The 13,615-nt window shown below is 40.9% G+C and overlaps 1 protein-coding gene across 1 annotated transcript in view; it reads left to right on the top strand.

The window, feature by feature from the left end:
- EBF2 (EBF transcription factor 2) overlaps window positions 1-13,615 on the top strand; it is a 201,832-nt gene that overhangs the window by 135,512 nt on the left and 52,705 nt on the right. Inside the window, exon 7 of the mRNA XM_033229095.1 lies at window positions 1,384-1,465. Within this exon, the coding sequence (XP_033084986.1) occupies window positions 1,384-1,465 (82 nt within the window). The remainder of the gene's footprint in view (window positions 1-1,383; window positions 1,466-13,615) is intronic.

The raw sequence follows: 13,615 nt of genomic DNA, 5'->3' as shown, positions 1-13,615 counted from the left end.
AAATCATGAAAAAAATATTTAGCTGTTGCTTCCAAATTCACACTCAACCTTATTCATGGGAGCATGTGGCCAAATATTTCTAGCAAACAGAGTAAAAGAGCCTCAAATACAGAAAATACTCTGAAGAGCCAATTCCCCTTCTCCCCTCCTTTGTCGTTTACTGTTTATCTCCTCATCAGTTTTTTAAAGTGATAAATACATTTAATTGGAGAGCCATCTAATTCTTTTGTGTGATTGTTAAACAAAAAATAAAAATCAGAACGTCGCAATGAGAACACTTCACCAACCATTGCTTTAGAATAGAATTTTTGGAAGCAGTGTTGATTTCTACTTATTTTTGTTTGTAAATCCTGAGGAAAATGTATATCTTTTCCTTTAAAGTTCTAATTCAAGGCATGGATGTGAGAGTTCTGAAGGGACTTTGGGACTGCGGTAAAATTTCGTTGTCATAGTAACAGAAAGGGAAATAGGCCTAGCTCACCTGGGACTTTAACACTGCAAAAGCTGGATTTTTTTTTTTTTTAAGGAAAAGGACTCTGCAAGTGAAATAAATGAAAAACTTACTGTATTTTGAAACAAATTTTCAAACATTAACTAGGTGAATTGCTGGAAAGGCCACTTCTGCCACTTTTCTTTGTTAACGTAGTTGCCTGATGAAAGATGCCCAATTTTAAAATTGTACAGATAGGCCATTTAAGAGAGAATATTGGCTTCAAGAAATATGTCTGACAAATGCTAACCTCAGACTGTGATTCTGTGCTTTCGTATTTCTCTGAATAATCTATACATGGTCTGAGAGGGACATTCACACTTCTTTCTTATTAATCATAAAAACTCTGGCATATACCTGCACCGATGGACTTTCTCTTTGGAGGATAACATAGCATTTTCTGATTTTGTAAACATTGGTTGAATGTATCAGGCCACCTTCACGTATGAGCATGAAGGTGTCTGGGGCCAGTGGAGAGCCACACAGACGAGACTCTTGCCCTGGGATTCTGGGATCAGGTCCTGCCAATTTTAACCCTGGAGCAAGACTTTCTGTACAGCAGGGGTCACTGCTGCATTTGAAGCCTTTTAAAAATTTTTTTCCAAAATGAGTGCTGTAGAAACTCCGGGGGCCAGTGTACAAACCAAAGCCCACTTTGAGAGCCGCTTAACAATCCCCCACAGTGATGGGGAAGCGGGTGCTGGGCTTCAGATTGAAAACATCCAAATTTGCAAATTGCAGAGGGTCAGCAATATTCCTTCACAGGCAGGGCAGGTTGAAATTCCCCAGATCTGAAATATAATCGCTTTCAAATCAAATCTAATGGAATGCAGCTATATTCTCCCTTAAAAAATGTTTACTGAAAAATGTAACACATTGCTTTCTCTTCACAGATTCTTTTTAAAATTTTTCCTCAAGTGCAATCAGAATTGTTTGAAAACAGCAGGAAACCCAAGGGACATGAGACGGTTTCAGGTAAGGGGCCTGCAGATCTTTCCTGTTAAATAAGTCATCCTGTTTTCTCTCTCCTTCTCACTCTTTTTATTTTCTTTTTCTTTAAAAATTATTATTCACTGCTGCTGCTAACAATACAAAAGATAATGGTAAACGATGACCCTCAGCCACTAGCGCCGAGAGTTTCTTCATCTTGTAGTGTTTAAGCTTTCTGCCCCCATTGCCAAAGCCCTACGGGGAGAGGCACCAACCGGTGCTGGAGACTTGATTTTCAGCCCTCGGGCTGCCCACTGCACACACAGCTGCCCACAGCAGGAACCGTGTTCTTGATATTCAGCCACCTTGGGATTTTTCAAAGCAGCTTCTCTGTATTTTCTGCAAGCAACAGCCCCTGTCTTCCCTTTTCCACCGATTAACTATTCAGTGGTCTCTCTCTGAGCCTTCTGGAAGGCAGCAGCCCAAGCAGCGTGGTCACTTTAAGATCTCAGCGTGACAACAAGACCCACGGGACGGTGACCCAGCTGCCTAGCAGTTAAATCTGCCACTGGTTTCATCACCCTTGCCACTGATGTACTGAAGAGACGAGCTAATAAAAACAGAGTGAGGCAAAGTGTATCAGGCTGGAGACGAAAGCAAGAGCAGCTCCTCTCGGCCCCCTTCCTTGAGCCTTGAAGGACCTGCATTTAATTCACCAAATGGCTTTCCTGCCACTCACACCCCGTGCTAGATATGTGGCACCTCCTCCTCCATAGAAAAATTAAAAACATGTTAAACAATAGTATGCAAGCCTGAGACTTCAAAAAATAAATCCTCACAGCAATGAGAGAGATGGGGAACCTTAGCCTCATGTTTCAGGTGAGGCAAGTGAGGTTCCGGAAGGTTGAATGACTTGCCCCTAATCACAGTAAGTAGGTAGTAAAGCCCGGAGCCAGGAGCTAGGAGGGTTTGTTTGATCAAACTCTTGCCAGCACACTATGGGCGTGCGACACATTGTAGCTGCTAGGTTTATGTTTTGCTGTTGTCTTCTTGAAATTCTGAATTATATATATATATATAAATATAAAAAATATATACATGTAATATATAAATATATACATATATATATATATATATATTTTTTTTTTTTTTTTTTTTTTTTTTTGAGACAGGGTCTCACTGTGTCACCCAGGCTGGAGAGCAGTGGTGTGATCTTGGCTCACTGCAAACTCCGCCTCCTGGGCTCAAGGGATTCTCATGCCTCACGCTCTAAGTAGCTAGGACTACAGGTGTGCACTACTATGCCCTGCTAATTTTTGTACTTTTTGGTAGAGATGGGGTTTTGCCATGTTGCCCAGGTTGGTCTCGAACTCCTGACCTCAGGTGGTCCGCCCGCCTAGGCCTCTCAAAGTGCTGGGGTTACAGGTGTGAGCTACTGCATCTGACCTTGAATAAATTTTGAACAAGGAATGTGACATTCATGTTTTATTGAACCCTACAGATTATGTAGCTGGTCCTGCTGGAGAGTTTCTGTGGTTAGGCCACAATCAGACAGATGTTTAGGAGCAGAGCCATTCAAGAGTTAACAGGGAAGATGGCCAAACACAAGGCTACTGAGAGTTACTTTGAAAAACAATCTAGTATTATTATTTTTTAACCCCATCATGGCTATCAATCTTGCTGTGACAGGAACAGTCTCCGTTACAATACTTAATACTATTAACAGTCTCCCTTTAAAAGGTTGGAGACTTCTTCTCTCTTGGGTAGGCTCTTTCCCTTCCTTTTTTTTTTTTTGAGATGGAGTCTCACTCTGTCACCCAGGCTGGAGTGCAGTGGTGTGATCTCAGCTCACTGCAACCTCCGCCTGCTGGGTTCAAGCAATTCTCATGCCTCACCCTCCTGAGTAGCTGGGACTACAGGCACATGACACCTTGCCCAGCTAATTTTTATATTTTTAGTAGAGACAAGGTTTTGCCACATTGGTCAGGCTGGTCTCAAACTCCAGACCTCAAGTGATCCACCCACCTCGGCCTTCTAAAGTGCTGAGATTACATGCGTGAGTATTGCTCCTGGCCCTACTTTCTCGTATGAAGACAAACAGAAATAATATCAGCCTTCTTGGGGGATCAAACAGGAACCTCGTGCATGGTGGAAGTTCACTGTGCTCAGTATTCCAAATAAAAATGTAAATAATTGAGATCCAAAGAAGAGTGAAATTCAAAAGAATTCCAAAGTGCCTCCCTGACCAAAGCTTAGCTTCATTTCTGGAAGATACAGACGCAGAGAAAAGAGAGTTGGCAGTTTGGATATTTGTTCCATCCTATTTTCTACCAGCACTTTCAAAGAGTTTTAAATTTGAGAATGTGAGGATACTCATATAAATGTGAAGAGGCTTCTATTGTAGGAGAATGTCTGCTCATTTTCTTTCTCCCAAAGTTTAGAAATATATTCAGAAAGCAAATGCATGCTAATATTTCCTCTACTTCTTTAGTTGTTTATTTAAGTGGGATTTTCATGGTGCCTGAGTTTTTCACTGGCATAGAATAAATATTGTTGATCTCCAAATGATACAGAATTGTCATCCTATGTGAAAGTGTTTGACTTTTGCAAAAACAAGGGCAAAGAGAATTGTTTAGACTTTGTGGATTCTGTGATTCTCTTATTTCTAGGGTAGAGCTAAAGTCAACTGGTAATTTGTTTGCATTTTTTATTGAGATAAAATTAATATAACATACAATTTGCCATTTTAACCATTTAAAAGTGTAGAGTTCAGTGGTTTTTAGTACATTCACAGTGTTGTGCAACCAGCACCGCTGTCTAATTCCAGAATATTTCTATCACCCCAAGAAGAAAACTCATGTCTCCCAGTTCCTGTTTCTCCCTATTGGCTGACAACCACCAATCCACTTTCTGTCTCTATGGGTTTGTCTATTCTGGAAATTTAATATAAATAGAATCATACAATATGTGGCTTTTTGTGTCTGTTTTTTTTTTTCTCTTAGCATAATGTTTTCAAAGTTCATCTATGTGATAGCATGCATCAATACTTCATTCCTTTTCACAGCTGAATATTCCATTGATGGATATATCACATTTTAAAATTCATTAGTCAGTTAGTGGACATTTGGATTGTCTCTACTTTTTGGCTATTACAGACAATGACACTGTTAATATTTGTGTACAGTTTTGCTGTGTGAACATATGTTTTTAATTCTCTTGGGTATACAACTAAGAACAGAATTTCTGGGTCATATGGTAACTGTTTCTTTAAGTTTTCAAGGAACTGCCAAACTGTTTTCCATAGTGGTTGCACCATTTTACACTTCCACTAGTAATGTGTGAAGGTATCAATTCCTCGCCAACACTTGTGATTTTCTGTTTTAAAAAAATTCTAGTCATCCTATGGGTGTGAAGAGGTATCTCATTGTGGTTTTGATTTGCATTTCCTTAATGGTTAGTGATTTTGAGCACCTTTTCATGTGCTTACTGCTCATTTGTATGTATTCTTTGGAGAAATATCTATTTAAATCTTTTGCCCATTTTTTAGTTGCATTATTTGTCATTTTATTGTTGAGCTGTCAGAGTTCTTTATATATTTAGGATACTGGCTCCTTCTCAGACATGTATTTGAAAATATTTTCTCCTGTCCCATGAGCTGTCATTCACTTTCTTGATAGTAGTGTACTTTGGTGCACAAAAGAATTGGCAATTTTTATACTGTACTTAGATTCTACTAAGAATATAACCTTCAGTGAAAGCTCTCTCATATAGAGAAGGTTATTATTAAGAAAGCATTAGCAATATGCTATCATAGTCAAGTAAGAAGCTTAGTTCAGGTTCCAAATATGAAACAAAACCAGAGAGAGTGCATACTCATGGTGGTGGAACAGTCATCTGAATGGATGGTGACTTTCAGAAATTCCTAGAATATGTATCTCACTCAGAAGGACAAAGATAGTCATTTAAAGCCATATACACATTCCTTCAATTCTCTACTTTTGTGATATGATCAAACATAAATTTAATATGAAGGATTCTTTCTTGAGGATTTGATCTGAATGGAATAGAAATATGAAACATTTCTAATCACATCCTGAACTCAATAAAACTCTCCCACCTCCTTCCCTTATCCCCCAAACACTGGTGGAACCTGGATTCTTTTTACAAAAATCATCCAATCAGCCCAAAATTGTTACATCAAGATTATTTTCAAGCTTGAACCAATCCTCTCTTTAATTCCATTCAAGTCCTAAGTATTATAGGACATAAAAAATACTTAGTGAAACACAAAGGCTTTTAACCCTTTTAACCCTTTTTTACCTTTTTATGGGAGGGAGGGCCAGACCCCTTTAAGAATCTGGTAAAAGCTATAGTCTGTATCCCATCAAAATATTACATTTAAAGTTTTAATTAAAATTTCAGGGGTCTCCAGACCACTTGAAACATCTCAAGCTTCCATGGACCTCTAATCTAAAGAAATGGAATTCATTTAAAGTCCAATAGGCATCCTTCATGTAAGGTAACCTTTAACAGTGGGGATCTGTCCACTTAGGACTTTTCCTGGTGATCTCTCATCCACTCTCTTGACTTCAAATGCCCGCTGTTCCTGGATGATTTCTGTATCCATATTCTCAGACTTCACCAGAGCTGCAGGCATATAATGCTAGCTGCCTCCTGGGCATCTTCCCTGGATGACTAATGAGCACGTGTTCAAAACAGAACTCAGTGCTTGTTCCCTGATTCATTCCCTCCTCTTTCACTGTCAAAGTGCCGCTTCCTCCTCCTAAGTATCTACTAAATCCACCTCTTTCCTGAAAAGCTGCCATAGCCCTTGTCTTTATTCCTCCCCTGTCTAAACCGTCCTCAGCATGAATGCCAGAGTTACCTCTTAAAATATGTCGTGATGCTGGGGAAAGTGGCTCATGCTTGTAATCCCAGCTCTTAGGAAGGGAGAGGCAGGAGGATAGCTTGAGCCCAGGAGTTTGAGACCTGCTTGGGGAATGTAGTGAGACCCTGTTGTTCACAAAACAAAACAAAACAAAACAGACAAAAAAATGTCATGAGGATGCCCCATTTACCCTGATGTGATTACTATACATTGTATGCCTGGATCAGAATATCTCATGAACCCCATAAATATATACACCTGCTACGTATCCATAAAAATTAAATATATACACCTACTAAAATGCGTCATGGATATCGACTGTCCATGGACACAAAGCTTGGATTTAAAAAGGCATGGCTGAGAAGGCTGCTCAGCCTCTGCCTACCTGGAAAACCTGCCATGCCTGTCCCAGAAGTTCTCATCTGCCCACTGCTCACCACATACCCATCTCTGATTTCTGTTCCATCTGGGAAGCTTTCCATATGTTCACCCCTCTGCCTGGGAACCCTTCACCCCTCTCCAACTTGTGACTCCTTTTCATGCTTTAAGGCTACAGCTGAATGTCACCACCTTAGTGGTGCATTTTCTGACTCTTCCAAGTGGAGTTGTTGGTTCCTGGGTCTGTGCCGACACACCCTTCCCTGTAGGCCCCTACCCTGCTAGTTATCACATCATCTTGCAGTTCTTGTTTGTCTCTCCAATAGACTGTGTGCTGCTTGAGGGCAATCGGTATGTTTTATTTATTTTTGTAGGTATCGCCAATGTCTAGCACAATGGCAGGCATTCTGTAGGGCTCAATAGATTACTATTAAATACATTTTTAAGAGAGCAAAAGAGAAAAGAAACTTAAGATTTCCAGGGCTCTGCAAGTATCTAAATCCATGGGTCATGCATGCGGAAAATCACTTCTGCCCTCCTTGAAATGGAACAATTAGGTGAAACACCCAGATTAACAGCTCAATGAAGGAAAAGAAAAGAAATGTATGTCTAGTTTAAGGTGACAGGCCTGTTAAGACATAATGAATCCCATTCTTTATTTCTTTCTGCTTGTGTGGGTGGAGAGCAGGCAGTTTTAAAATCCAAAAGAACATCAAGCTAGGAAGAGAAAGTCAGGCACGCGGTCATTTCCCACATTCAAATCCTAAAAATCACTAGGAGTTGACAATAATTTAGAACTTTTTGTTGCTAATTCACTGTCATAGATGGGCTGGCTGGGTCTGTTCCAAGTCATAGTGAAAACATAGAGGTACTCATTCATTTATTCATGGACCCAGCCAATATTACTGATGAAATTCGGTGTGCCAACACTATCCTAGGTGCTGGAGATACAGCAGAGAGCAAATCATAAAATTCCTGCCCTCAAAGGGCTTGCGTCCTAGTGGAAGGATATAAAAAAATAAATGAGTGGTTTGCATAGCTCAAGTCTGCTTCTCTGTGATGTTCAGGTGACTTTCCTGGAAGCAGTGGGCTTCTGCACAGTGCCAGCTGTGTTCTTGGTGCTTGTTGGAACTCAGCGGCTTGGTCAAGTGTAGATGTTTGTGGAACTAAATGATACCCACCATTATAGTGACAGCAGGTGCTGAGGCTCTTCTGAACAGTTTTCTGAGCCTTCCACCACATCACCTATTATAGGACACAAATGTCATCAGATCTACTTGAGATTGGGAGGCTTAGAGGCCTGAATGCCAAGTTTCTACCCTCTGCCTCAGAAGGACTTCATTTTAAAAAGACATGATCACTGGGTTGTTCTCCATCCTATGGGCAGCACCAGCTTGTACATTAGGTCATTGTGGACTTAGTAGCATTCTGGAATTGATAACCTTGACACGTATCCAACCTTAAAATCATTCTTTTTTTTTTTTTTTTTTTTTTTTTTTTGAGAGCAGATGTCACTTTTTTGCTCAAGCTGGAGTGCAGTGGTGCAATCTTGGCTCACTGCAACCTCTGCCTCTCCAGCTCAAGCCATCTCCCCACCTCAGCCCCTTAAGTAGCTAGGACTACAGTTGTGTGCCATCAGGCCTGGCTAATTTTTGTATTTTTTTAATGGAGACAGGGTTTTGCCACATTGCCCAGGCTGGTCTTGAACTCCTGAGATCAAGTTATTCACCCGTCTTGGCCTCTCAAAATGCTGAGATTACAGATATGAGCCACCACACCCAGCCTAAACTGTTTTATTGATACATACTGTTTGTAATCTTTATGGGGTACATGTGATATTTTGTTACATGCATTGAATGTGTAATAATCAAGTCAGGGTAGTTAGGGTGTCCATAGTCATCATCCATCATCATGAGAATTGATCATTTCTCTGTGTTGCGAATATTGCAAGTTCTCTCTTTTAGCTAGTTTGATATGTACAATACATTGTTGTTAACTGTAGTTACCCCACTCTATCAAATATTAGAACTTACATCTTCTAACTGTTTGTTTGTACCCGTTAACCAACCTCTCTTCATGCTGCCAAATCATTTTTAATGAACTTCACTCTGACAGCTTACTTGTAATTAAGATAAAGGTACTTGCTTCCATTTGCTGAATTTCCCTGAGAGACACTTGGGTGTCTCAGATTTACCCCCTAAATTACTCCCTTTTTAGATTAGGTCCACCAGAATAATCATTTTTAATTTACAGAGTCATGCTAGGGAGAGGACTGAGATATATGTGCAGGTCGTGCCATCCTTGGCCTCAAGAGATGTGTCAGTAGATATGGAAGGACAGACATATTTCTTTTTCTTTCTTTTTTTTACAGACAGGGTCTCACTCTGTCACTGAGGCTGGAGAGTGGTAGTGCAATATTGGTTCACGGCAGCCTTGGTCTTTTGGGCGCAAGTGATCCTCCTACTTCTCCCAAGTAGCTGGGACTACAGGTGCATGCAACCATACCCAGCGAATGTTTGTGTTTTTTGTTGAGACAGGGTTTTGCTGTGTTGCCCAGGCTGGTCTCGAACCCCTGGGCTCAAGTGATTCACCCACCTTGGCTTCCCAAATTGTTGGGATTACAGGTGTGAGCCACCACACCTGACCAGACAGACACATTTCTAATGAAAAATCATTCCAGGAGTCAGGCTGGGGAAGGCTTCAGTGCTGAGTTGGTTCCAGGTTGCACACAAGCCCAGGATGGGCCTGCTGGAAGGGCATCTTGATGGGGATTTGAAGGGCTCAAGGGAAGGGGTTGGAGCTCTGTGAAAACACACCTGGCACATCTGCTGGGCCTGTGAGAAAGCAAGAAGAAGCGCACGGTGGGGGAGAGAAGGGAACCAAGGGCAGAAAGATCTGCCGGATGGGAATGGAGAAAGGAAGTGAGGTCTCGCTGGGATTGACTGGCATCCACAGAGTGGTTGGATCATGTGAGAGGCCTCATGCCTGTTGCTGCAACATGCTGGATGCGACGACTGCGGAAGAACGATGGGGGAAATGAATGGCTCTGACAAAGACACCTCGTACACACAGCTGGGCACGAGCCATTAGTCGGGTTTACTAAACGACGCGAGAGCAAAGGGCACGGCTACTCATGTCTTGGAAAAGAGCCAAGCTCCATCCAGCAACCCCTTATGATTTTTAAACCCCCAGCTCTTACATAAAACTTTTTAATGGCACCACCATCTATTTTCCTTAAATAAAAAATGTTGAATGTTTCTCTCACACCCGTTGGAGAGGGAAACGAGAGTTTAAATTAACTCCAAATGATAAAAATTTAATACAGCTCCAGCTGCCTGCAGGTTTCTTCAGTTCACATCTTTCAGTGTGAGAGCTGCTCCAGCTGCTCTGTGATCTCATCTACCATTTGAAATCTGCAGTGCTACTGAGCAGCAGTTTTAAAGCACATAATGGAAATCACTTGACTTATGGCCTCTCTGATCAGCAGGTGAATCTATTATCTGATGATAAAACAAACCAGATAGTCCAAGTTAAGAAATCATAATTATCTATTTGGAGTCAGAAAAAAAAAAAAAAAAAACCTTGGAGGGTCGGAGGATCTTTCTTTCAGTCCAATGCTGTAAGCTTGGGGAGGGCTCTCTGGAGTGACTTCAAGCTTTTCTCTGATGTTAGAACCTTCTGCCGCCTCCACCCCTAAATTTTGATGTCTTGAATGGGAACAAGAATCAGGGTGACAGAAATCTTGACTGATTCACCCAGGAAATGAGTTTTGAGTTCTTTGTAAAAGGGCAAGGTGAGAAATGAAAACCAGTAGTTTCCTGGGGAACTTTTGGGAGAGGGCATGGGTATGTCAGACTTCAGTTAGCTGGAAACACGGTCTAAATGCTCAAATATTTTAAGGGACTCTAATTTGGACACAACCTGCCCCTGAACCCATTCCAGGGCTATCGAATGCAGAACTTCCTGGAAAGCAAAGTGTTCTTAGTCCTGCAATAAGAGTGCATAGTTCCTCAGCTGCTTCCAGGGCCTGTGTGCTGCTGATTTTTGATAGGCCACAGGTGATTCCGGTTGTCCCTGGGGCTAGAGCTTCGTAGGCAAGAATGCCCAAGCCAAACAAAGAACTGCATCAAATATGTTATGGCTCCCCTGTGGCTCTCAAAACTTTTGCTAGTAAAATATTGCCCTTGACCATAACCATCCCACTTGGCACAAATTTTAGATGGGAAAAGCAATGGCTTAAACAGAATAAAATGAGGTAGGGAGGGAGTAGCAAGTGTCTGTGACCTTTAAGATGAAGGGACATTCAGTATTGCAAAGCAGATGAATGATCTTCACACTCCTCACTGACACGAAAAGTTGATTTATTTTTTTAATTGCCACTGGAATTCTCAATTGGGTTTTAAAAAGCAAGCTCTAAAAGGTGTTTACTCTAAAGCCAAATTGGCCAAAATACACCAGCAGAGAGCTCTTGGGCATACTACTTCCTTTATGCCAATTAGTATTTTTTTAGGTGCCAGAATAATCATCTTAGTAACCTCAAGTTGTGTAACTCCCCCAATTCTTCAAGGCCTGTTCTTAAATCTCACTTTCTTGATGAAAATGGCTGTGATCACCTTCAATTCACGCTGATTCTTCCCACCATTGGGCCCCTACAGTACACAGTGGCCACACAGTTCAATCCTCAATGACAGATTACCATGCAATAATATTTTCTGATTATGTCTAGTGTTTGCTATGCTGTGTCCACTGCAGGGTGAGCTCCTTGAGGCTGCGACAATATTTTCTGTAAGCTTCCATTGCATGTGGAAGAGCACCTAGGGGTCCCAAAAAATACCCAATGACTGATAGAAACACAGTGCTGTCTGGTTCCTTAAGAAAGTATCTTCTCTAGTTAAAATGAAAAAAATAAAATCGAACTATCGTTTGACCCAGCAATCCCATTGCTGGGTATATACTCAAAGGAAAGGAAATTGTTCTACCCAAAAGACACACACATTTGTATGTTCATTGCTACATTATTCACAACAACAAAGACATGGAATCAACCTAGATACTCATCAGTGGTGGATCAGATAAAGAAAATGTGGTACATAGACACCATGGAATACTACACAGCCACAAAAAAGAATGAAATCATGTCCTTTGCAGCAACATGGACACAGCTGGAGGCCATGATCCTAAACAAATTAACATAGGAACAGAAAACCAAATACTGTGTGTTCTCACTTGTAAGAGGATGTCCATTGGGTACCAATGGACATAAAGATGGGAGTAATAGACACTAGGGATTACCAGCAGGGAGAGAAAGGAATGGAGGAGAGGACTGAAAAACTGCCTATTAGGGATTATTCTCACTACCTGGATGACAGGATCATTTGTATCTCAAACCGCAGTGTCACACAACATATTCATGTAATAAACCTGCACAGGCACTCCCTGAATCTAAAATAAAAGTTGAAATTACACACACACCCAAAAAGTAAAATAGTTAAATTATTTTAAAAACTGAGTACATTGACAAGTGTTTAGTTTATATTCTTGTCGTCAAGCATATCAGTTTAAACTTGACAGAATTAAAAATATGTGTGTTTTTTAAAAAAGGAAAAGAACACATCTTCTCAGGAGTAATACCATTGCTGCCCAGTCCCCTCTCTGCTGGAGTAGTCCAGAACCTCTCACATCTGTCTCTATGACAGTCAACTCTGTGTTCTCCTGTCTGGGACTTGATCCTTCACTGAACAGAAAATTTAGCCTTTGGGAATATGAAACAACAACCATTGCTGAGAATTCTGGGAATTCCTTTTAAAGAAAATGACAAAATCCATGCTTGTGGGGTAGGTGTTTAAAGGTAATTTTGGAGACTCTGGAGTCCCGTAACAAAGAAGAATCTGGGCCTTAAATCTGGCTTGAAAATATGTGTGCCAAGAATAAAGTGGTAGGGCGGAACAAACTGCAGTAGCCCATTTGTTTGTTGTTAGCCTGGATTGAATTAATGGAGGCTTAGACAAAACTGTGTCATTAGATTCACCTTGTCCATGATGAGAATTCGGGATTGTGTCAAAACCCGATGCGTATTTCTCCTTGCAATATGGACTTGCAGCTTGGTTGCCCGCCATAGCCAGAAGTCTGTCTTGATTTTCTCTGTCCCTTTAATGGTTTCTGTGTCCCTTTCCTCCTTCCACAGGTGGAAAATAAAATCCCACATAACAGTTATGCTTTGGGAAAGCTGAAATAACATATATGGCAACTGAACAGTTATAAGGGAAAAGCACATCATGAATTTAATTCCATTTCCAGATGTAAAATGTCATAAAGAATTTTTTTTCCATTCTTGGCAAAATAACAGGAATTTTTGAGACCATTTTATTTAGCTGAGTGTATGCACATTCATAAGCAGGGTATCAGAGTCTTCAACGTGGAGTGTGCTATAAATGCGATGTGTTATAGCTTTACTGAGATTAAACTACCAAAGGCCCCACATTCAGCTAGGAGGTGCATGACCCTCATTGAAAGGGTGGGGAACTGTGTCTGACTAATGGTAGAACTTGGTGTGTTTTCAAAGCAAGGACTCTGGCCCATATGGGGAGGTTTCTAACCAATGTAATTATTCTCTAGTGACTGCAGACATTGGAATTGTCGTCTGTTTCAAAGAGCAGATCATTTGGTCATTCCACACATTTTTCATTTTGACTTCTCTTTTTCTTTTAGCCTCTTTGTGTGAGACTTAGGGTCTTTGTAGAAACACCTGGGTAGGAGCTGAAAAAGCCTAGCTGGGAGTAGGGCCCAACTGGCCGTTCCTCAGACTTATGTAATTCAACTAAATCATAAAGTTAGAGCTTTGAGAAGGATAAGTACTTAAAACACACACACACACACACACACACACACACGTGGTGTTGCAAAAAGCCAAGGACATTTTAGAGAAAGGC

The sequence above is a fragment of the Trachypithecus francoisi genome, unplaced genomic scaffold (assembly GCF_009764315.1).
Source record: "Trachypithecus francoisi isolate TF-2019V2 unplaced genomic scaffold, Tfra_2.0 Contig01440, whole genome shotgun sequence".
Lineage (NCBI taxonomy): Eukaryota > Metazoa > Chordata > Mammalia > Primates > Cercopithecidae > Trachypithecus > Trachypithecus francoisi.
Note: the sequence above shows the minus strand (reverse complement) of the source record. Positions and strands in the feature narration are given on the sequence as shown.